General features: G+C 33.7%; 1 protein-coding gene across 1 annotated transcript in view; it reads right to left on the bottom strand.

Moving 5' to 3' along the window:
• DNAH7 (dynein axonemal heavy chain 7) overlaps positions 1-26,138 on the bottom strand; it is a 123,086-nt gene that overhangs the window by 20,472 nt on the left and 76,476 nt on the right. Inside the window, exons 43-52 of the mRNA XM_075153630.1 lie at positions 22,921-23,267; positions 21,445-21,625; positions 20,027-20,212; positions 17,734-17,897; positions 11,388-11,542; positions 10,250-10,440; positions 6,837-6,970; positions 5,822-6,157; positions 3,219-3,345; positions 1,839-2,033 (exon numbers count right to left, since the gene is read on the bottom strand). Of these exons, the coding sequence (XP_075009731.1) occupies positions 1,839-2,033; positions 3,219-3,345; positions 5,822-6,157; positions 6,837-6,970; positions 10,250-10,440; positions 11,388-11,542; positions 17,734-17,897; positions 20,027-20,212; positions 21,445-21,625; positions 22,921-23,267 (2,016 nt within the window). The remainder of the gene's footprint in view (positions 1-1,838; positions 2,034-3,218; positions 3,346-5,821; positions 6,158-6,836; positions 6,971-10,249; positions 10,441-11,387; positions 11,543-17,733; positions 17,898-20,026; positions 20,213-21,444; positions 21,626-22,920; positions 23,268-26,138) is intronic.

Genomic DNA, 26,138 nt, shown 5'->3' with positions numbered 1-26,138 from the left:
GAAGCAACCTGATCTACAGCAGTAGGAGGAGAAAAGTGCATCTCAAACTCCTTTGAAAAACATTCATATTCAGTGTATGGTTGCTGGTGACAAAGTGGCTCAAGCCACACTGATTTTGTGCCCTCTCTCTTTAACACACATGCATACATGCATGAAGCTACCCTTTATTTAAATTTGTGTATCACTAACAAGACAGGAGAAAAAAATGGTTGCATATTACTGGGGATAAACTATACTGGTGATTAAAAAAAAAAAAAAAACCACAGCTATCAAAAAGGAATCTTCTCCAAGACCCATTAACTAGCATTTTTGAAAATTCCAGTGCATTCCCATGAAAGTACTAGTATTAAAGCTAGATAGGTAACAAAAATGTTTTCACATAACAAGTAAAAGGCATAGCAACTCTTCTATATCAGGACAGTGATAGATAATGCCATTCCTTTTGATCTAGCGCTCAAGGTTCAGTAACTGAATGTTCCTGGCTTCAGTGTTACTGTTTATTAGATTTTTTATCAGTTAACTGATGACCTGATTCTATAAATCTCATTTTATTGAATGCTGCTTAAATGAAGGAATTTCTATTTATTTCAGTTTGGCTGTGTGAATGCACCACACAGCATGAAAGTCAGCACCTTTCATTTATATTAGGCATTGCTTCAAAAAGTTATAATCCCAAAGTGCATAACAAAGTAGTCCTCTCCCTCAATCTCTTTTTCAAATGCCATCATTTCTCTGTTCATTTTCAAAGTGACTATCTCCCAAAGAAGAACTAAAGCCCTCAACTTGCTGTATCTTTTTGTAAATGCCCAAGGAAAGCTTTATCTCTGCTATTCGCCTGTTTCCTGCAATCTGGACAACTGAAGAAGCTGCAGCTGCTTAGTTTCTTTCATGTCTCTCATCATACACTTATGAGCATTTCCAACCAAAAATCCATTCTTTTCCTTTCTGCATACTTTAAGCCCATTTTTTAAATAGAAAGGATTTCTAAATCCTTGACATTTACAACGAGTAAAACACACAATTAATCTTTTTGAAATGGGTGTAAGAAGTCCTGGGTCATTTGACTGAATATTGGTGATAAATTTTCATCATTTAAGTTAATAGTGAGAAAAGTGGTTCAATGGACTAGCACAAATGGACAGTATTATCTGAACATGGAAGTGGTTATGCTCAGATACAGTGCAAGTAGGAAAAAGGATAACTTCATTTGTTCAGGAGGTATGTGTACGATGGGCACTTTGCATATCAAGAAGCAGAAGGTGGGAGTATGAAAAAATGAAGGAGTTAATAGTAAGATTAAAGATGAAGCAAGTGCCCAAATGTGGAGTAAAATCCATCTAAAGAGCTTAGATTTTAAGTTAGATGAAGACAAAGGAAGTCATTAATGCATATATCAGGTCACTGTGAGAATAGGGAATCACAGGTCCCCCAAATCCCATTCTAGTTTCTCTACCTGGCAATAATTGGTTTTTTACACTTATGCAGGAAAGCAGCATGCTACATAAAAGCATGAAAAGGCATCCTCAAAGCATGGTAAACAAATGTTTAGACTGACAAGGGACTGGTTGCCTTAAGTTTAGCAAATTTCACTATCACCTTACCACTCCAGGTTTTGTTGCCTTTTTTCCATCCAAATTCAATTCAAATCATGACTTGCTATTCAGAAGCCACCTGACAAATTGGCAATAATCTACTACTACACAGCATTTGCTTCAATATTTACATTCATATATGTAAGAACATACCATGTAAAATGACAGCACTTTCTTTACCCTGAATAAATATTTTCAATGCGTTAATTAGCTTATGAATGCAAGCAATCAGGAATGTTAACTTACCAAGCTGTCATATACCAATTTCCATCCATCCTTCAGTCGCGTAAAATCCTTACGAATGTTTGTGAAGCATGGCAAATCTTCTAGTCGACAAATTTCATCCCATGATTTTGGAGGAAGCCAGGTACATGGATTAGAAAACGGATTGTCCAAACCTATGCCTCCAGTCAACAGAAATTTCCACTCATTGTCATTAATCTACAATGAAAAACACTGCTCTCAGGATTAAATAAATAAAATCTAACGGGTTTAGTACATTATGTAGGAAATCAATACATATCTGAATTCTTGTGTTAGTTGAAAAAGCTTCTATACAACTACTAAAAGCTTATTTCCAAAGTATTCAGTGTCTGGTTTTCAGTTAAACATGAATTTAAGGAATCAAAAAACCTAAGATATGAGCCAATTTAAAGATTCATCTGCATTCCTAACTTGGGGAATGAACAATGTTAACTGATTAGATTTTTAGACCCATTCTTCAAATACCAAAATGTTGAAGGAAAAAAATACTCAACATATTTCAGGGAACCATGCATTTTGCAACCTTTTCCTATAATGCAAGTCTAAATATGAGAAAGAAATATCAGCCTATTACATGGCTCATTCCTTTCTCAATACTCCTTTATCTCAAAATTTCTTTGATGGCTTGAATTTGTAAATTGAAGTCCCTGTGAATGGGAGAATGGTGTCCCACAATTATTACTGTCAGCTCTTGAAGTAATTCACCTCTCTGTATTCCCCAATATAAAAATTGAAAGTTTCTAAAATTTTAAATGTTTCCATATTACACTGAAAGAAACAATTCCAAGCAACCATAAGTACTGTTTTGCAGATAATACGGTTAAAATGCGCGTATTTCATTATGAATTTTTTAAATCCTGTAAAGAAATATTTTGTAAGAATTACTAGAAATTCATAGAATTCAGTTGGTACAAGTGTTTGATTTTGAGGAATTCTATGCAAAAAATAATCACATTTAGCACCTTAAGTGAAAAAGATAAGTAGTTTCTTAAATCAATGGTTACAATTTATTTTGATATGCTCTTAGAACTCAGAATACATTACAGTAAAATTTTGCAAAGTGTTCACTGTAAGAATAATATAAGCTGGGCTTTGGTTTCAGTAATGTTTAGAAAAACTGTTACCATCTCAGTTTTGCCATACCTGTTTGTTATATATTTATTTTATTCTAGAGAATCTTTTTCAATGCTTATAATTGCTTATTAAAATGAAAATAAAACACCACAAAATTGAGGCTTAAGTAATATAATTATATATAAACTTATTTTTCTATACTTATCCTGTATGTTCCTATTACTGATAGTTTGTATATGCAGTTTAATATATATCATATCAAACTGCAAATTATTTTTAATTACTGACCAATCTTTCATATTTCAGGAGATTCACAGTTAGACAAAAGGAGAAGAGCAGCTTGTCCTTTTCAAAGAGGGAGCGACAGACATTGACATAAAGTGAGTAAGTAAAATGATCCTTGAGAATCTTCAACCTACAGGTGTTGGACAAAAGAACAACCTTCCATTAATATCCCTCTACACTCTGGAAACCTATCACAAACCATTTAGATCTCCTTTGTTCTAATAAACTCTCTGGTCAATGACCGCAAAGCGATGATTAAATGCACGTACCATTTTGTGAGCAAAATAACATTAAAAACATTTAAGTGCAATTACATCTTAGTAACAGAGGAAGCGAGAGGTCCCTTTTGGGAGGGGCAGAAAAGAGCAGCAATTTTAAAATTCATTATGAATATAAATACCAGGGCCAAAATCAAAACAGTCCATCTTTAAAGATTATCTGAAATATGTTTCCCATTCTACAGAGTATTTTCCTTAATACAAATATATTTAAAGCTGTGATTTATTATCAATAATTTCCTCTAATTTTCATCTAATTTCATCTAATTTTCATCTATTGTTTTATAAAGATTTAAGTTTGAATATCTTGAATACCCAGTCAAAATAAGGAAAAGTCCATTCAGGTGGTTAGAAATGCAGTGTATGAATTTGCACAACTACTTCAAATACTTCTTTCAAGGTAGTAACAAAGATGTGGAGAGGTGCTATGGCTTTTTTCCAACTACCTAGGTCACCAATCCCTTGGGGCAGGGAGCTACTCGGAGGGTATTTCTGCAGTTCAGACATGGTGATCATTCAGAAACCTAAGTGTGATCTATTATAATTGAAAAGTGGAAAGCTTTTGAAAGAAGATCAAGATTGAGAGCAAGCTATGTTGTTTGATCTATGTTTCCTTTTCAGTCTTGTGTTTCAATCTATTTTTGTTTTCTTCCATTCAGCCTAACATTTTTAACAATATTACTGTAATATGTAAGTGCTCCTGGTTTTTTATTAGCATTTTAAGCCTTTCAAAATTACTCATTCCTCATCAGTTAAACGGATATACATACAATTTATACACAAAATACTGACACGAAGATGGCCATGGGACAAAAGGTAAACTTTTTTCAAGTTACAGTAGTAACAATGGTTTGCATGAGAAAAGAATGATTAAAAAAAAATCTCAGCACAGAGCCTGTAGTAAAAAATGTCTGACCGGTGAAGATAGCCCAAGACAAACAGTCTTATGTGAATTATTAATTCACAGAGAATTTTCTGTGAGTCTGTCTTCAGGGGGCAAAAATGATCAAAATGGGCTTACGCCAATCATCCCCTGGGAATGCATACTGTTAGCTGGGATTCAGGTCCTGTATCTTTCTATTTCTGCTGACAGAAAGGTTCTGAATCAAAACGAGATTATTTTATTTATTGCTTACTTTAATTTAGGCACACAGGGTTTTTTTGAGATATAACAGAGTAAGATTTTTAAGTCAGGGAGTTAGGTTTATAGAACACAGATTGCCTTATTGGGAAAAGGCTACCTTGAATGTAGTTTCAAATATGATACCAAAATACTAAGCTCTAACTTATCAGATATTGCTCTAATCATTTAAAACAGTTATGCTAGACTTAGATTGCCCAGACCTTGACTAAATTCTAATGAAAAAATAACCTTCAAAACCAGTATGCCACTAAACTGAACACTACACATTAAACTACATACTAAATACTACCTTACCAGGTACTACAACTTACTTGCACTTAAATAAAATATGGACAGTAATGGATAATTCAGAAATTTTCATTTGCAATATTAACTAGAAAAGTTTTCTATATACAAATTGGGAGAGTAGTTTCCCTCTCCCATCCTTTGTTTATTTGATGAACAAGCAAGTAGCTAAGTAACAGAAGCAATGCTCTGTGATTTGAAGATCAAATAAAGCCACTAAAGTAGAATTTAGTAACTGATGTGATAGAACACTGAAAAACTTTCATTAAAGAATCTCTGTGTAGATAATTCACTTCAAGGGTATATTTTGAATAATCCTAATGTGATCATAATAGTGAGGTCCATCACATGTAAAATAAATTCAGATCATTAAAGATTGCACAGTTTCTCCTGTTCTCATGAACAACCTGGAAGAGGGAGGGACACCTGAAGTATAAAACAATAATCAAACTGAATTAAAAAAATGGTTGGGTTAATAATTGCTGCCTTGCATACTCTACAGCCAAGAGCCCCAGTCACAAGACTTCACTCTCTCACACCAGTTGTGTGAAAAAGTTTCTTGTCTGTTTCTTGAAGACACACGAAGTCACTACATGAAATGAAATATAAAATCAAAGCAAGTGGACCATTTTTATCTAACTGATACTTTGTAATTTCACACACAACTTGAGGTAGCAATTACTAAATAGAAATAGTGGAATATGTTGCACTTGTAATATATTGTACCATTTTGTTTCTATGAATAAATTATTTTCCAGAAAAATATCTGACATATATATGTATAAAAAATATTTCAAAATGCAGTGCCTGAGACAATACACTTTGGAGAAATGACAGTAACATTTCTGGAGTAACTATGAATACATCACCAGTTAAAAATGGTGAATTATCACTCTTACCTTGTTTGTAAAACTTCTGATTGCTCCGAATTATCTATAGACATGATGAAAAGGTTAATAAACCACATGAGTGAATACTGGTACATTGGCTCAATGCTGGCTAGGTCAGCAATAGAAAAAAACAAGATTGACGAATGGATAGCAATAGGACGATAACCCATACGAGTAGCATCAATCTTCTTTTCTGTCTCTTCAGCTACAGCTTGCTTTTCAGAAATCTCATTAGCCAGAACTTTGGAAGAAGACAGTATCTTGATAGCAGTTTCATCCTCCAAAATATTTCCTTCTGAGGCTGAAAGAACTTCTAAAATCTTGTCTTCTATTTCTTTTAGCTGCCTAAAATAATATACAAGATTTTTCACACATGAAAATTACAGCTGTTTTCTGTTAGTTTCTATAAAATAAGACAACATGTAGATTCTATTCATGGTACGCAACTTACATAACAAAACCTTTTTTTCTTATTAAACATTCCCTTAAATTTCTGAAAAATGTATCCACTTTCAGGCTAAAAATGGATGGCAAAGGGAGGACTGCACATTTCATGCTTGGACCCATGGGGAAACATGCCCTTTGCCATGTACAAATCTAGCACATGATGAAAACACTTCTAAAACATAACCATTGATATCTAATCAAAATTTCCGAGGACAGCAAATCATATGCCAACATCATGGAAGGGATGCATAAAAACAGAGCACAGGATCAAGAGTTACATTTTGCAATTACACAACTCGTAATTCAGCTTTTTAACATTTTCTAATAATCCCAGAAATAGGAAACCATATCAGAAGAAAAAAAGGCACAACCAGTAGGAATATGAGTAAGAGCATGCATCTAAATCAGCCTAAAAACCAAACAGAAGCCTAAGTTTGGGATCTCAAAAATAGCAGTCTTAAATTTCCTGTTAAATCAAACAAACAAACAAAAAAGGTCTCTGAAATGTATTTTCCATGATTGTATTTCCTTAAACTGCAATCTGCTTCTACCCCTAGCAAGGGAAGTTATTTGATACCTTTTATTCTCAGCCCCTTGAAGGATGAGGGCTTGTTTTTCTTCTTCAAGATCTGGCCTTTCTCTTGCAACTACAATTCCAAGAAGCTGATCCTGCATTCCTTCTGAAGTTATCATGAAGTTCAATAATGTTACCTGTTAGAAGAAATATTTTTTGAAAGATAGCACAGTTATGGCCAGATGCAATTAAAATGCTTCTTCATGCACAAGATGAGGTTTGTATAATATCACGTAATATGCTCAACCAAACTTTGAGAGTAAATGAATTGCAGCTGAGGATTTAAGATTATGTGTTGGAAAGCTAACCCAGAAAGTTAACCATAAAAGGGATATGACAAGAATGTATAGAATTTAATTCTGTTCCTCAAAATTACACTGAAACTTTGAATATAAGTGCTTCAAATCATTAGTCTATATAACATGAACAAACACTTTCACATGCAAGACGGATCTACCCATTCGATACCTGTATGCATCAAGCAGCTTTCACAGAGAAAGGAGCAAAACATTTATATGAACGGAAGATTCAACTTAATGTACAGATTTTGTAAATAAATCTGGTATTGTTTGTTTTCCAGAATTGTTCCATCTGAACATCCCAGTGCAAATGGGATGCTGGCACAGTATTTTGCAAAAATATAGATAAAGACCAGGTAGATCACATTTTACGATGTTTAGAAACTTTTCACTCATAAAATTTTTGCTGTTTTCATAAAGTTAAGTGGTAACGTACATGCTGGAGTTGTACTTTAAACTACTATTGCCTCTGCCACATATGTTTTCTCTCTTTAATGGCCTTGTTCACATGCAATTTGTGTTATTATTACAGGGATATTTGTAGTCTAGAATTAGGATAGCATAATGTTCTCTTTTTCATTAGACAATAAGTGACTGGAAAAAAAAAATATTGTTTAAAAGAATTCCCATCCCATGACATATTTATAACGGATCCAGAAAAAAACGCGTGTTCTTGCTGAAGAAGTGGCAAAAATGTACAATATTTTACGTGAGAAAGGGAAGGAATACATTACCAGCAGAAGGCTAGAAAATAGTTTGATGCATGTAGTTCAAAACCAAGAAAATAATCTACTTATCAATCCTCAAGACTGATTAAAGTATTGGTTTTAATTAATTCACTAGGTAATAGTGACTACAGATTCTCTTTGGGCTTCTTTGGTGGGTACAGATACCATTGACTTGTGTTTCAAAAGAACATTCACCTTGAACATAGTGATCAGTTAGAATATGGAATACCTGTGAAGTTAATTTGTCTTGATCTGCTTCTGCCACTAATAGTATCTGAAAGTTGTCCAAACATTTGCGGCCTTTTTTTCATTAGTTTTGCTTGTAAAGTTAGGAGGAGTAGTATTTTAACTTTCTTAAAATACATCACTGATAGGTTTTTTTTGTATAATAAGCCTCAATGAAAAAAAATTTAGGAGCATGGATAGCATATTGCACTGTTCTTTCACACAGGAATTTTGAGAGGAGGTTCAGTTGTATATGACACTAAGAATCAATAAGATCTTCACAAGCATCATGGCCTATTTCTTCCTCACCTTTTTTAACAATTCTAGTAATGGGAAATATAAGAGGGACCTAATGTTTCAAAACTTCAAGAGCCTTCTATAGGCTCCATTTCCCTTCTTCAAAGTAAAAGGCTAGCTACAAACAGCATTATGAGTTAGCTTTCAATCAGAGCTGCCATGCTCTGAAAAGTTGGCCGGTTCAGACATCGGAACCTCTGAGGTCTAAGCACAAACTGCTGTCTACATTCTACATTCCTCCTTGGTCCCTGAGGGACAGAGTATTTTTTATGGACATGAATAAGTCACCTTTCCCCTCAGCAGTGCTGATAATTATCTGATTTTTTAGTGGTTTTTACTACATTTAATTAATAATGTTAGAAACAGAAAAAAGCTACTCCAAATGGCTAATAACTGCAAATACATATCTATGTAGTGTAAATACATGTAAATCCATGACCTATGTCTCTTTGCAGGCTTCGCTATGTAAATCACATCAGAATTCAGAACAATCATTTTCTGTGAAATATGATAACCATATCAATAACCATTTTCCCTGGACTCATTTCATTAGCTAGCACCTGAATAATCCTCAGGACAAATTCACCAATGGATGTTGCAATTAGCTTCAGACCAAGATATTTAGATATTACTTTTCTGCCTCCTGCTCCCTGTACATGAGCCACCTTAGTCAGCTAGCTCAGCAGTGTGTGGTGTAGCTGGGAGTATACCCAACCATGTCATGAAGCAACTGTTCCTCATTAGAAAAATTAACAAGTTATGTCTAACTGCATGGAACCCAACTAGAGAAGATTCATCTTTAGAAACTTTATATACGGGGGCGGGGACGACACGACAAGACTGTATTGACTGTTGATCGGCAACTAGGAGATTCTAATTGTTAAATAAAAAACTTTTCCTAGGAAATAATCTTCATATACCTTTTAAATGTATATGTACTCTGAGACTAAATCTTTTGGATGTTCTCTTCCTTTCATATTTCATCTTTTTTTCTGAACATGCAGCTCATTACCTTCTTTGATAAAAGATCAATGTCTAGGTGATCTGATGTGCATTGAAGTGAACAGAAGTTATTCCCTTTCATTAATTTTTGTCCATTTTTCCTGCATCAGAACTCCTTCATTGTTGAAACAATTTACTGTTCCATTTTACTGAATATCATAATAGTTTAAAAACTTTTGATTTCAAGGTTTTGTGTTTCAGTATAGTCTATGTTTAACCAAAGTGTAAATTTGCAATACTTTTCTATAAGCAGTTCTCCAAAAATAATAATAAATAAAAGGGGGAATACATCTCCCAAGCAACCTCAAAAAGACTAAACCACCAATTTTATTCTTTAAAGCAGGAAACCACCTTTTTTTGTCCTAACATAGAAAAATCAGAATAGCTATAGTTATCAAAGATATAAATCTGTAAATATATTTTCTGTCTGTTATAAACAAGGCACAATGCCAGGAATTGCTCAGACTCCCGTCCCTAACTATACTACAGATAAAAATCGTGACTGTAAAAGCCTAATGCAGAGTTTGCATGTGAGGTGACTATTATATTAAGTCCTTGTAAATATTTTTATAATAAAAGGTGACTAAATAGCATCAGGAGATACAGACTGGGAAAGGTGATAAAATAAAATAAATAAATAAATTCCTGACAGTATGAAAGAATGACAGTATTGCAAAGTGAAGCATTAGATATGAGAAATGTCAATGCTTCTAAGATGATACCAGTCTTCCAGCAGTGTAAAAAAAAAAAACAATGTTGGCAGGGGAGGAAGAATAAACAAATGCCCGAAATTCTTCCCTGGTTTTAGCCAAGGAGTCATTTTAAAATTAAAACAGAGTTGCACATTCACTTTCAAAATTCTCACCTTAACAGATGTTTCAGGAAGATAATGTGGATTTCTCAGCTTAGTTGTAATATAGAAGCGGAATTCAGGAGCATACTCGATAATGGAGTCTCCAAGGCAGATGCATATACTCCCTGACTGCTTAAATGTCTGTTTGAGCAGAAGTGGCTCTAGGATAGGATCAAGTTCTTCTCCAATATTCTCCAGCAGCACTTCAAAATAACATAAGAATTAGTACGCATTTCTTGGCAATTTCATTAGTAGGCAATTTCTTGGCATTTATATTACTGATTGACTGTTCTTTACAATACGTATGTATAATGTGTATTTAGAGTGTGCAAACAATAAAAATATTAATTGAGCAATATCTAGAGATAAGGTTAATGTTTCTTAGAATATTCAGCTGATTGATTCATTTTTTCAAAGAAATGTACCTTTAATTTCTTTTGCTAATATTATATCAATTTGCAAAAAAGCAACTAAAATGCTATCACTATTACTGCTGCTTAGAGCAGCAGTTTAAGGCTACCATTTTTAAAAAGGGAAATAACAACAAATTAAATGCCACATGCCACAGAAATAATTGTGGGTAATTAAGTCTGCTTCAGTTTTCACTGTTAAGCATATGAGTGTCAAAATCAAGAAAGAAATAATGGAGAATAAACAATCCACTTCTTTACTTGTAGGCCAGTTAGCCATTGAAAAATAGCTGGAGTTGAACTATGTGTTTTATTAATTTATTTCTATCTGACAGTGATAAGACTACTTGCAATAAAGATACTACAGCGAATACAAGAATCTTTAATGATCACAGCCTAGCAATCTGGTATTTATACTCTTGAAAAGCCAAATTAAAAAAAACATTACTTTTTAGAAATAAAATTATTGTAACATGAAAACAAAGAAATGGGAAATCTCATAAAGCAATTAAAAGATACAAATTAAACTGAGTATTATAATTATATTGTGCTAAGAAGTATCTTATAACCTGGGGTGAGGACTTCAATTACTATAGTAATTTGATTCAAAACGAGAAAAAAAATTCTCTGTTTTTCTTAACTATGAGAATATTTGATACTCACTGGAGTTTCATTTTTTAGCTAATTGTGCCCCCTCCAGGTTTTTCTGTAATTTACACTTTGTTTAGTCATTAACCTACCAGGACTGCCAAACTGAATGCAATTTTCCAGTGTTGTAACAAATTGAGGCTCGCTGAGTTTGATTATATGCAAATTATTGGCTTTTTCCATGTTCTTTATCCATTTATTTGCTTGACCCTGAGGATCTATCATCAGAGGCCATCTTCTTGCATTACTGAAGGGAAAAATACCAACTTTCAAATTGAAATATAAACTCTTCAAACATTTATCTCAAAGTACTTCTTAAGGCAATTTATTTCCTTCTGTCATTAAAACAAAAGCGCGTCAGTATGAAATCATAATAGGCACATATATAGGTATAATCCTTGATGAATTTAACAGGAGATAATCTTAAAGTTCTTTGTTTACAAAAAATAATTTTCCAATTTTGAAGAAAGTCCTTAGAATAAGACTTCTTACTTCCTAGAAAGTTTAATTGCATTTAATTTTATAACACTTTCAAAATAAAAAGATCACTCTAAGTTTTGAAACTTAGAACAGTTTTAATACAGTTATATGCATAAGTGAGTATTTTCAAGTGAAAACAGATGGAATTTTCCACTAAAGAGACATTTTAGAGTTAGTGTAAAGGGAAATATATAAGCAGATTCAAAGGTTATCTACCTTTTAATCCCTAATCCTTAAGCAGCAATGGACACAAAGAACTTCTGGATTTTATTTTTGGCAGACTTAGTAACTACTTCACAGATTTTTTTTACAGTATTCTCTACCACATGTAGTTACATTACCGAGATATCAAAGACTAGTGACACATTTCAATGGTCAATTACAATTACAGCAATAATTGCCTAAATTAGAAACCATCTAAGCAGGCAGAAGTGAGAATTCCAAAATAAATGTAGTCCTAAAAATTTGGATCAAGGGGCCCAGTCAGATCCAATAGGTTAGGAGATATAATACAGTCTACTACTGGAAGGAAGAAAACAGCAATACCTTTTTTCCCAGATTCAGCATAAAAAGAAATCTTTCAGACTAGTTCTATGGCCTCTATCATTATTACAAGTTAACTTACACACAATGACACTGGCAAATTATTTACCACTAATAATTTTTTTTAAATTGAACCTATCTAGCTTGAAAAGTTCTGATTCACAAATAAAACTTGCAATGTGAACGTGTCTGCATCTGTATTCTTATTTTCCTTAAAAATACTAAGATGAAATGTATGCAATTAAGTAAGACAATCTCATTTCTGTCTGATCTTCAAATATACCTTTTCTTAGAAAGAGTGACATTTTATGAAAGAGACATTTTATGACTTCCAGAAAGTGATAAGCCTTGAATTAGAAAAAGGTGCAGAGCAACTAGTTGTAGATAGAGTATAAAATCTAAAAAACAATGCTCAGACAAACTTAGTTCAATGTAATCTAAGTTCTTGCAGGCTTACTAGTTTCAAAATTGCTGGCAGGCAAAACTATAACACATTATATTCTTTCAAGAGAGTATTTTTAAAACAGGTAAAGCACAGTTTAAGAGAGAAAAATCTTTTATATTCTCTGTTACAATCTCTATTCCACAAACAACTGAGTAAGGACTAAGTGTAGTTGTAAGGCCTGTTTATACATGTGTGAATATACGAACGCACAATAACATGCATGTAACCCTTAATCCAAGGGTTCAGCTATCTGTGACTCAGACACAGTTCTGTGAAGTGCAGCTATGTGACTCTGGATTATCATTACTGAAAAAATATTTTTTTTTAAGCTGTGAGAGACTAGATAAGCAAAACTGTGTAAGATATAAAAAGTGAAAACACAGCTGAAAGGGAAGTTGGTTTCTTGGGAATAATACTCACAGGCAGTTATGGAACTTCGGAAAGAAGAAAAAAGCAGAGACTGGTTTTTATTTTTTTGGCAACTGATGTCAGATCTGGCAGCTCTGCAAGATCGAGAACCAGTCCTTTCCAAGATGCAACGGAGGCCAACATTTCCCCACCTCAGTGTCCGCCTTCCAGCTAGCACAAACTTATAACGTGTTCTTGATGCAGTTATGAGCAAACTGCTGTTTAGCTTTGTAGTGTTAGTCCTAACTATCATGTACGTGTATTAGTGAAAAAATAAGTCTGTACTCAGAAATCATGACTGATCTGGCTTGCAGAATCTCTGCACAGTAAAATGTGTCCAAATAAATGCAATCCCTTAGAAGAAGGAATATACATAGAGGTAGAAAGCACAAGCACCTTAGGTTCTTTGGACTGAAAATGGAGATTGTGGAAGCAAGATAGCAGAAGTTTAGGAGTGAAAGGTTTGGAAGAGAAATGTACCACGTGTGGCAGTAGCCTGAGATTATACATGGGATTCTACAGAGGTTCCTTCTGTGTTAGAGATCACAAATCGGACTTGGAGTGACCATTCATCAGCTGAAGGAGGACAGCTTTCTTCCCCCTTGTAGAATGATTTAGGAAAACAGGTCATCTGGAAGGGACCCTATCCAGCCTACCCATGAAGGAAGAAAGCTTTCACAGGTAAAATGCTTTGAGAGATTCAGGAAATGCATTTGTAATCCACCAGGACAGTGTGATATCTAAGCAGACATTAAGAAAGTTAAAATGTGGGCTTTGTAAAGTTGCAAGTATTTTGAATAATTTGATAAAAACCGATAAGGACAAATTTGGTAACACAGTAGGTCTAGAGAAGCAAACAGAGGATTTGAAATCTGAATAGTTGTCAGATGAGGCAGTAGCATCAGCAGTATTAGAAGACAATCTCACAGTAGGTAACACTGTTCACCAATGGATCCAAAGTGTACTGAAAGAATTACCGAGCTCCCTAATTGCTAGGTGGTTCAGTTGCTTATGAGAACCCCAAGGGAGACCCAAGGGATACATAGCCAGGTGATTTTAAAAGTAAGATGATACAAGGTGATACAGCAATTGCAAACTGTAAACTGAACACAGTAAACTTACATGTTAAGCACATTCTAAAACAGACAATATTTATGTAATTTGCTCATAATAATTTTGCTTGTTCTTATTTTAAAACAGCTATTTAAGATTTGAGAAAACCTCAGCCAAAACCTACAGTATGTATTTCTTTCCCTAATTACTTCAAAGTTTCATTCACATATTATTTTCAACATATCCCATTTCAGACTTGCTGTGTAAGACATGAAATACTTAAGACTGAAAAACTAAAGAGTGGTTCTCTAATAACAGCCAAACACAGACAGCTTTCATCAACGATAAAATCCTTCTTCATTGATGGAAATGCATAAGCAGTCACTGTGCAAATTATCCTTGAATAGCTCTCTAATTCTGCTTTTTAAAAAATTTGTTATCATAAAAATCTTGAGTTGCATTATATATAGTTCCTGGGGTCCTAACATAAAATTCATCTAGCCACAAACTCATAACTACAGGCATAATATATATCATCAATTTGAGGTAGACTCTATCTCACATTTCAAAATTAAAAGCTATCATTATTTAGTTTTAAAATGCTAATCATCTTTCCATTAGTTCAAAGAGAATTTTGATCAAAGCTTTATAAAAGTGAAGTGTTAGGATGTGCTATAGAAGTGTTGAATTCATTAACATTTGTCAACTGTTTAGCCTGAGTGATTGAATTATTAATACAGTAATTACTTTTAAAAAAGTTACATATACAATCATAATCCCAGCATATATCCTCTAACTTCAATAAGTAGTTTTGCTTCCAGAAGTACAATCAATGCCAATTTTTAAAGTCAAATGAAAGTACATTGAGGTTCTTTAGCTAGTGCATTATTTTTGTCTTATCTGTTTCATTTTGCACTTTGTCACCTATCCAGTTGCCAAAGCTGAAGTATTACCCACACGTCTATGCTTCCAAAGGTTAACCCTATAATATACAATTTCAGTTATGTGTGAAAACCTAACATTAATTCTACAGTAAAAGAAGTATTCATTCACTAGTGCTATACAACATTAGACTCCTCAAACAGTGAGAAGAATTTTCATGTAAACAGCAGCAAAAATTGAAGATTTATATTAGAAAGTTTCTGCAGTAGCATACTGTAAAAAAGATGCATAAATGTTAGGTATATGTTATCATAGACTTGACAACCACTAACCTGGCTATGGAAAAGAATTGTAAGAATTATTTATTCATTATACAGAAAAGAGAACAACAGAGATGAAGTAAATGGGTAGCAATCACAAACAGAAAAGCAGTTAAAGCAACATTGTTCCACAGTCAATTCAGCTTCAGCTGTGCTAAGAACAAAACCTAAAAGCTAAAAGTCAGTAGCAATGCATTGGCAAGCATACTGGACAGAACTGAGAGGGTCTTTGTTTACAGTCATATCAAACACAGGTCCAAATGAAAATCATAACTGCTTATGCAAGGTCACAAAGCTTAGCCTATTGTAAGCACCCAGCTCTCTATTTAACAAATCTGTCAGTGCCGTACGTATCTCAGTCATAAGTAGACACATTAATCTAAAGCTAATCACTAGTGAGTTGTAGATATTTCTAGATGTTAAAACATTAACAGTGAGTTCATTTTCATACAAATCACTGATGTTTGCTCTGACTGTGATATTGATACATACCAGATGAACTCTGCCCAGACAAACGTAATTCTAGTGACTGATGTGAGACACAGATGTGTATGTATTAGAATACCTCATAAGAACGTACAATCATCTTAAAAGTGAAAGGCAATATTATTAGATTTAGGGTTCGTGGGGATTCCTTTATATGAGGAATTTTGAGATTTCAGAATTTGTTTCACTTTTCAAATAAGAATGAGAATATCTTTAAATATGCAGAATTTTCAAAAATTTTTTAGATCAAACAATGTATCGTTAGATAAAGTCAAAGTATTTTATTTGGATGTAGCTTAAGATAATTACAAAAGGGAAATTTTTTTTTAAAAAAAGGGATTTCAAAATGAAAAAAATATCCTTCTTTCCTTATCAGAACTTTCTTCAACTTGTGATAAGGCTATTGTCATACTAACCACATCACAACAGGAAGCTACAATTGCAACTGCCAAGCTTTTAACTATAAATAATATTTAGTAAATTCCAGCACTCCAAAGATGTAATCAAGTCTCTGCTATGAATTCATATTTTAAGAATTTTTTTTTAAAGTTCTTTGAGGACTGGACTGGATGCGAAGACGACTTTGTGGCGCCCCATTCATAATGCCTACTAAGAGGTCCCTACACTAACCCAAAAACCGAAGCTCTCTTAGCTTTTGTCTAGGAATATGTCAGGTTGTTCTGCTCCTGAAGGGATCCTAGGAATGACTAGTCTGTATGAAGTATTGACAGTTAGGGGAATGAGGCCCTAAAGAAAAACAGACTCCAAATTGTCAGTACAGATATACCTTTTCACCTTTCATCCAGTATCTAAAACTATCACGTGGATGAGGAAGACCCATATCTAACTCTCAATGGCCTGACGTGATGTGAAAGCACACCCTTCTGAAATCAGAGGTTATTGAAGGAAAGGCCTATCTCACCTTTTCTTGTTGAAGTGTTTTGGCACTACATAGAATAAAAGGCAAGGAACAGGAAGAAACTGGCAAGGGCTGGTTGGGATCATCCTCTGTAAGAAAGGAGACTAGAAATTCTCTCCATTCTAACTTTTTGTACCTCCCTTACTGACTTCAGTAGAAGATATACATGGGCCTTTTTCTGTTGTTTTGTTACTGTGCCCTAGCAAAATAAAGATTCAGCTCATCAGTGTACAAACCAACACTTCCAAAATATCAGGGCTTTACACACTAAATATGTTACAAGCCTGGATGTTAAAATCTTCTATCAGTTGGCAACATAAACTGGGAAACTGTTTATAGACAAGTAATCAAGACATTATCTATAGTATTTCCAGTGCCATCTCAGGGAAAAAGTGTGTGACCCTCATAGAAAGATTAGCAAAATCATCTTCAGTAGCTCTGCAGAAACACCTCTTGGTAGCACCTGATGCCAGGATGTTTTTTTAAAATTAAAGAGCTTTAGCTTTTTAAAGGAGAATTACTTCCCTATCTACTGATTATACTACTACAAGAACAGTATTCAAAATTCTATTCCGGAAGCATTTTAGGATGTCTTAAACTGAATCCAGTGTGCAGCATGTTTGTTTAAAAAAAAAAAGGGGGCGAGGGGGAAGGTATCATTATAGCAATCCATAGGAGTTAAAAGGAGGGGAGTGAATTCACATATTTAAAAACTTTACATTATAAAGTTAAAAAGTATTATTAGTATTTCTTATAAATTTAAACATGACAGTCATTTTATAACTCTGGTTGTTAAACTGTATATACAGTAGAAAACTGTCTATAAAAATAATAACTAAAGAGCATGTTGAAAGAAGCTATTTAATGAAAATTATACATTGTACTTTTTTTTTTTTACTTACGAGATAATGATGCCATTATCAATAGAAAACGTGTCAGAAGGTAGTCCAGCAATATTCCAAGCTCTGATTTCCACTGGTTCTCCCAGGGTATTTGTTAAGGAAAAATCATCAGAACAGGGAATGTCTTTTGTTTTACATAGCAATGCCCATTCCTTAGTTTGCATCTAGATAAGAAGAAAACAAATATTAACTAAAGTTTTATCTATTCACAAAATTTTCAAACTATTAAAAAATGTATTTTTCAATCCATTTCCCGTAACAGTTGCTACATACAAGATCACTGTATCTTCAAATGGAAAGAAACTCATGCTTCTGTCTAAAAATGTCTCTAAAAATGCCTTTGTATGTGATTTCTATATATGAAATATAGGTTTATTTGGTCAGAGCCTTGGTATGATTTTATTTACCATTTCAGCAGTAGTCTTCTATACTATAAAATGAGTGTAGAACAAACGCACATATTCTAGCTAAGAAAAAAAAAATCTTCATTATTTAACTCTCGGAACACACATAATGACCACTTGTCAGGACTTAACCAAGCTCAACAACTTAACAATCATTTAGAGTTGCTTTTCACTATTCTCTGTATCATCTAACTCACTACAGTTGTGTAAACTATACACGTTTGTGTAGTGCATAATAATAATGAAGACACACTCCTTTAAATATGTAAACCAAAAAGCGTATTCCACTAGGAAGAATGCTTCTAAAGAAGGAGAATATATAGAAATAGTATGTTCATATGAAAGGCACAATCTTGTGTGAAAGCTATGTATGAGGTCAGAAAGTATGCTGTAGTATTCTAAACTAAAAATTAGCTGGCAAAGCCTCAAGCAACAAAACTCAGAAATGCAGTGTTAAAGGAAATGCTCTAACTGCTAGAGACATTCACAGAGGTGGTAAATAAAGGATTCACCAATTTGCATAAAACAAAGTTGATATTCCAAAAGATATCATAACTTTTTCTTTTATGAAAACTGCAGGGGAAAAAAAAAACAACATAACAGCAGATGAAATGAAGAACTGCACAAAAGTAATTATGCTATCCAACAACTTCTGAAAGAGATACCTAGCTAATATGTGTCTGCACAAGAATAAGCAAACAGGAATCCATACCTACTGTTGCACAGAGAAAGAAACTATGCAGTCAGGAAGGATGAAATTACACTAAACTTTTCAGATTAAACCACTATGTATTCATTTTTAGTGAATAATGATGTAGGTGTCTCCGCCTTTTATGAGTATCATCTGCACCTCTATCTACACTTGCCTGGAATACAGTTCAGCACCCCTTAAGACGTTTCACCAAAAGTACTCCTACCTACCCAGACTCAATATTATACACAATGCAGGCTTTAAGCATAAAAGGGAACACTCTCTCAAAAGTATGTAATTTGGAATTGTAAAAACTGCTGACTATTTACGCTACAAATACTCACACCATAAACTCTCACTCTATAAAGTTTTCAAATAGTAACATCACAACATGGACATTATGAAGAAAACAATAGTTTGAAAGAACAGTACAAAATTTTCTGAAGAAAAATGGACAAAGGAAGTACATTGAAGTAAAAGTGGAAATAAGGATTATATCCAAATTCTATGTTCAAATGACGTACATTGTTTTTTTTTCTCTCTTAATTTTTAGCAATTTTTGATAGCCTGGACGTGATTTTCAAAAGAGATGGACATTAATTTCTTCAGCTGAATTCAGTGGCAGGTTTTAGTGTTCAAAAACTTTCAAAGTCAGGCTAATTTTGACATCCAAAAATTGTTATATCTAAAATCAGCTGCCATGTCAAAATCTTTTTGTATTCAGAATTTCTGTTTATTTCACCAAGAGTTACAGACACAACTCTACTATGTTATTGAGCTACTGTATCTTTTGTCTTTTTTTGTACAGAATTACTCCACTCTCAGAATTTGCTTAACTGTGCTGTTGCTGAAATAGAAGCTAATTCTCTTTTCTTTGAAGTTAAGGAGAATTTAGCCATTGAATGGAATAGGAGTAACCAGAGCCATGAGGTATAAAGTTACTGGCAATTGCTTTAGAGAAGAAAAGTAACCAAATGACTCCATGCTTCACACAGCAATAAGTACTTTACAATAGAATGAAGGAAGAATTTCCCCCAAGAGTCTTACAAATAAAACTCAAAATCCTACAATACAGTTTCAGTTCCACTTACGAATTATATTAAAACATAATGTACAAATATAAACTTTATATTACAAGAAAAATTAATAAAATTTAGATTATTACAAAACACGGGGACAAAATCACTGTACATATTACTTGTCTGTAGCTGGATGTAAAGGCTCCTAGGTAAGCTACAATCCCTGATGAAATAAGTATATCTCCAGTCAAATTGATGTACTGCCTTCCCAGCTCCAAAGCAGTCTCATGCCAGCGAGTCTTCTCACCCCCAAGGCCACCAATCAATTGTTCTGCTCGCTGTAGTTTTTTGCTGCATAAGTCAACCTCAGAATAAAAAAAAATTGCTGATTATATTACATGACCACTTTAAAAACATTTTACAAATATTAAAAGCATTCAAGAATTATTTTCCAGTGCAGATGTTTTCTTAAGTAATTTCATCAAATAGAAAGAAAACATCTTATTATAATAGGAATCTTTGAAGAACAAAAACAATCTCAGTACCGGCACAGTAAAGTCTATTCAGTTGCATTTTCATCCAAATAAAGGAAGAAGACCAGTATAAAACATGCAATTCAAAATAGCTCTGCATGCAATATGGAAAATATTAATAGTCAAGGAAATGATCTACATGTCATAAGAGAAACAAAAAGACCTTAAAGAGATCATTGTCTCATAAAAGTAGGTACATTCTTTTCTGAAAAAAAACATCCTTATGAATACATAGTCTGCATTTCTGTTGTCGTTTTTTAACTAATCCATCTTTCCAGGCATGCTTATCATCTAACAAAAAAATATGGTTTAACAGGAATTTAATCCAGCTCTGTTAGAATTCTTTACTATCTAGTAGAGACAAATTTCAGCCACGGGATAAGAGGAAAATTATGCCAACTCTTGCTTCTGTTACAAGAAGTGTAGTTTATCCCTCCCTTCTACTTCCAAACTGTATCAGGATGCAGAAGAAACACACAAAAAGCTGAGTTTAACTACAGACAGGAATTAAGACTCCATTTCAAATTCCGATACTATTTTTGTAAAAAGAGCTCAAGATGAGGTACTGCAAACCTTAAAAAAAAAAAACAAACAGTCTTCTAAGTGTTGCCTATTGCTCTACACATAACAGCTACTTAACAGTCAGGAACAGAGTTTACCAAAAACATTCTCAAAATTGCATTACCACAGAAGGCATAAATAAACTTTCAAAACTTTAAATGTACTGACTTGCAAGTTAATGGATGAATCAAACTCTTACTACAGTCACTGAAAATTTATCTCCTCACAAGAAAGCAGATATGAGTGAGGATGTAGGAAAAGGATATCAGTTTTTAAATTCATAACATCTACATTTTCTATTACTTTAAAGAATTTATTCCCCATGCTTTGCCCATTTATAACCTCAAGACCATTACACCAGAATAAAAAGATGGTTATCTAAAAGTACAACTTGTTCAACATATTAGCAGTCAAAAGGAAAAATACCATTTGACAAAGAAACAGATTTTAAATAACTTTTCTAGATATCAGTAGAACAATACTTCATCTTTTGCATCATATACCTGTTTTTCTAAGTCAGCCTTTTCCTGTTTCTTGGATTCTAGTGTCTGTTGGAGTACAGCCAATTTATCTTGAACCTCCCTCAGGTCTGCTTGTTTCTTTCTTAGACCATCCATAGCAATCTTTAATTTTCCTTCAGCTTGATTCAACTTTAGCTTTTTGGGTGCAACATTTTTTGTCACTCTAAATAAAGTCAAAGAATAAATTAAACATCTGAAAGATACACCCTCACTCAAGGGCTACTATTTAAAAAATGAACATAGGAAAGATGAAAGGAAACCTCAGCAACTCAGTAGCTCATGCAATATTCTGTTTCATAATTTGATGATATCTGAAGACAATTGGTTTTTACTTCATTACTTGTTTCTTGCTGATACTGACTGATTTATGCAGTTTCTGCACATTTTTCTGTAATAACAGGTAACGATTGAAAGCAAAAAGGGTTATGCTTCCAAACTGTGTGTCCCATTTGATCACAATTTAGAATCCATTATGGATTTGTGCCATTAGAAACACACAGATAATCTTATATATTAAGTAACACTCACAGACACTATACACACACATGCAGCCAACTGTGTACACAAAATAAAAGAAAGAAATAACAGCTTTTCACATCCAAGGATCTATTTTCCAGTTTTGAGGATTTCGATCTTTTACACAGATATTTTGTGAGGAGAATATTGGAAGTAACATATAACCAAAAACATATTGTTTATCTTTCCAAAAACAACAAGCAAGAAAATATGCTAGAATGCCCCTATGCTCAACTGAAACAGTATTTCACAAGTATTAGCCTCATAATTAATGAATCCCCTCGCCTACTGGTGTAAGTTGCAGATCTCCTTTAAAGTCCACCTCTTCGTTAATTTTCTTTCTAACAATTGGTATTTCTAATGTTAAAAGTCATTCTCAAATTGAGAACTCTACCAAGTATGCATTTACTAATCTTTTAGTCAACTAACAAAATATCCGCTCAAATGAAGACATGCACTACTCACCATGACTCAACTTTCAAACTGCAAGCTGACCTTAGTCACCCAGTGCTGATTTATTGTTAAATGTGAGTTCCAGATGTTTCAAATTAGGAAATATTACAAAAAAAAAAAGCATACTTTTTCAGTGCATCAAATACAATGTGTAACAAAAAATATCCTTCGGCCTTGATGTGACTGTCAGAAACTTCCAAAGACATTTCAATAATGCCTCTATTTTGTGCAACGCTCTAAAAATAAGTTAACTTTATTTGTTAACTGAACATATTGTTGCTCCCATGCCTTCTTAGAAAAATTCAGAACCGAAAACCAGGCTCTACACCTTAACATCAGGTATCTTACATGAATGAATCTCTATGACTGCTTGTTTGCACAAGTTTCATACTAAAAAGAAGTAATTTTGCATCTCTCTTGGTGTTAAAATAAACTGATCTCTTTAATCAAATTTATTTTAACCTTTTATTTATTTTTATACATACTTACGTATCATAAAACTCCATGGCTATGACCCATTTGCACAGACCCTCTGCTGCCGTGGAAGCATTTCGAATCTTGTCTGGTACAAACTCAGAATTTGTAAGATACTGTTTTCTTATGACAGCCATGTAAGCTGGGGGAATGTTATCCTTGTCATATTCATGCAGAGACTGAAGAAATCTTATGTCACCCAGAAGTCTCTTAGCAGGACCCCAGAAATCCTCAATTTTTTTTCCAGAACCTGTTGGATCTGGAATCCTATCTGCTTTGATGCCTTTAAGGATGCATATAGCTTCCATTACAAGCTTGACACCAGCAGGAGGACTCTTCATGGACTTAACCACTGTAATATCCTTAAAATAATAATTAAAAAAACACTTTTTAGAGCTCTGAACACAGGTGGATTAATTCTTCTATTACAATAGAAATAGTAACCCTTTTTATGTCAAGATAATATTTTTCCATATATATTTGGTATTCTCACTCTTGATAATTTTAAATACACTATGACGTCAAGTTCATAGCACAAGCTTGCATAGTCCATACGTATATATATATAAAATTTTCTTTTTGCAAAATTCTTATTTCATTTTTTCCCATTCTTTCTTGTCCTTTCTTTAAGGTGTTACGCAGGCTAAACTAACACTGACATCTAAACAAAAATATCTGAAATCTAGTCAACAATCAGTTCAAAAGAAACAAAAAATTCTTATCTGTAACTCATTTTTAGTTGTACTTTTTCTGCTCCTAATTCAGTAGTGGGCATTGCACCTCAGTTACTGAGTTCAGATGTTCCAGCGTTATGCTCTACCCTTCAGTTCAGGCTCTAAACACAATTCTTCCAAGCTTACAGGATCACATCAGCAGTGGATTAGTAGATTTAAAACAACATAAGGTAAAAGTGGCCTTCAACCAAGAACTAAAGATCTATGCTCTCCAAGTACAGAAAATAAATCAATTAGTATTCTGGTCAGTTATTAAACTCCCAGACTGAGCTGAAGGAGGGAAGAGGCAACTGAAAGGAAGAAAACTATTGGGTAAGAAGTACTGACATTATAAGAAATAGCAGGAAATGAATAAGCGACGTTTTAACTGCAAATATAGAATAATAATATAAAAGAATGAAACACTTTTACACATATAAGTACAACTAATTAAGCAAGAGGTTTGTAAACTAAAGATTTATGGAAAATAATCTCTCTTACTCTTCCCAAAGAATAACTCTCCATGGTAATTCAAATATTCTTTCTAAGAGCTTTGCTCAGAGGATACATACTCCAATAAATTAAAGGATTTCTAGATTCTCATGTTTATTTTCTCAATTAGTGTTAGATTTTGAGAGCTTGTCCATGGTTTCTTTGAGGTCTAAAACCTTGGCAATTTGGATAGAAAGAGGTATCTTTTGAGTTCTGGGAAAGTTCATTTGTGCCATAAAAACAGAGAAATGTTAAGACTGGATGAAAAAAAAAAAACATAATTATTTCCTTGAAACTGTGAACTATGGTTCCTGGAGCTACAAGCTTTTTAAAAAAAAAAAAACAAACACAAAACAAACCAAAACCCCAACCAAAAAATGCAACCACACAAGTGTTCAGGAGAGGGAAACAAGAGCAGGTAAAGAAAGCCAAGGAATTTCAATGAGGCAGTCAGAAAACTGGGTGATGGGATCTGCAGGGAAGGAAGAACAATCAAAGTTAGCCAGCCATTCCAGGGAACAAAATTAAGGACAAATACAAATTAACTCAATACAACCATGGGTTATAAGCAGGCTAAACTCAAAGGCTAAACTCAAACTCAGCTGCAATTAAAAGCAATATGAAGTGTAACAAGAAAAATTCTGTAACTACAGTAATAGCAAGAGAAGCAAGAAAAGTGCTGGCTAGGTACTTAGTGAAAAGGGTGAGATACGAGTAAATGACACATAGAGTCAAAATGTTAACGCTCTTTGCATCTGATGTCTCTAAAAGGTTAACTGTGAGTAGGTGACTAGCACAATTGATAACATTGTCAAAACACAGCAAAGATTTGACCGAGGTCACACAGGTCCAGACCTATGCAATATTTTCATTACTGAAATGAATGATGGAAAAGAGAGAGAGTTTATTAGATTTCCAACTGATAGAAAGTTGAGAGTAAATGCAAATACACTGGAGTAGAGAATAGGAGAAAATTATCTTAATAAGTTCCAGAAATGGAAAAATATAGTAGAACTACTACAAAAAGGAAAAAAAAAAAGAAAGGGAAAACAATTATTATATAATAGTGATTTTCAGGAAATGATACAGCTGTTAGCATGAATGACAAACTACACATGTCAATAATCCTCCTCTACTCTACACAGAATTCAGCAAAACCACAGCTGAAATACTGTATTCAACTTTGGGCAATGCATGTGAAATGAACGTATGGAGAAAGTCCAGAAAGAATAACCAGAAAAGCTGATTTGATTTATAAGAAAAGACTAAAAGAATAGTGATTACTTAGCTTACAGAAGAGAAAACTGGAAGTGGTGAGATCGATCAGTACAGTCTTTAACTGCATAAAAGAAAAAGAACCATGTCCACAGGGAGCAGGACAGAAAACAAGGTTAAGTTGTAATGAGTAAGATGAACGTTAAACACCAGGAAAATCTTCTTAATGATAAATGTGTAAAGTGGAACAGATTACAAGTGGAAGAAGACGACTTCCAGAGGTCCCTTCCTAGTTCTAAATTTCAGCGTCTTCATATTTTTGCTACAAAACTTAGATGTCAACAGCAAAATAACGCTTTAAATTCTAATCCTTGCTGAACAATGAGCCACATGAGGTACACAGTTCCTTTTGACGGTATATAATCATTTCAGCAGTACTAAATTATGTATAGGTCTGTTTCTCCAAACAAAGCATTTAATCTGCACATTTATGTACATGGATTTATGGGCACAATTTGCAATATGTGTCCTGCTCTGCTTTCCATCAGTGGTGGCCAGGGTGAAGGGTGAATCAAAAACAAGAGTCCTGTACGGATACTCTAAGCTCTCCTACACACAGATTTTTTTGTGTTCATCATGCTATTTAACTGTATTTTGAGAAAAAAATACTCCGGTTTTTTTTCCTTTGGAAGTTCCTACTCTATTTTTTTTCCCCTCTTGTATTATAATACTCCCTGCTTGGATATACTAAGCATTGACAGTAGCTGAAGTATTACTTCACTAGCCTTCAAAGCCTCGTTCTTGTCTTGTTAT

The sequence above is a fragment of the Calonectris borealis genome, chromosome 6 (genome assembly GCF_964195595.1).
Source record: "Calonectris borealis chromosome 6, bCalBor7.hap1.2, whole genome shotgun sequence".
NCBI classification, from domain to species: Eukaryota; Metazoa; Chordata; class Aves; order Procellariiformes; family Procellariidae; genus Calonectris; species Calonectris borealis.
Note: the sequence above shows the minus strand (reverse complement) of the source record. Positions and strands in the feature narration are given on the sequence as shown.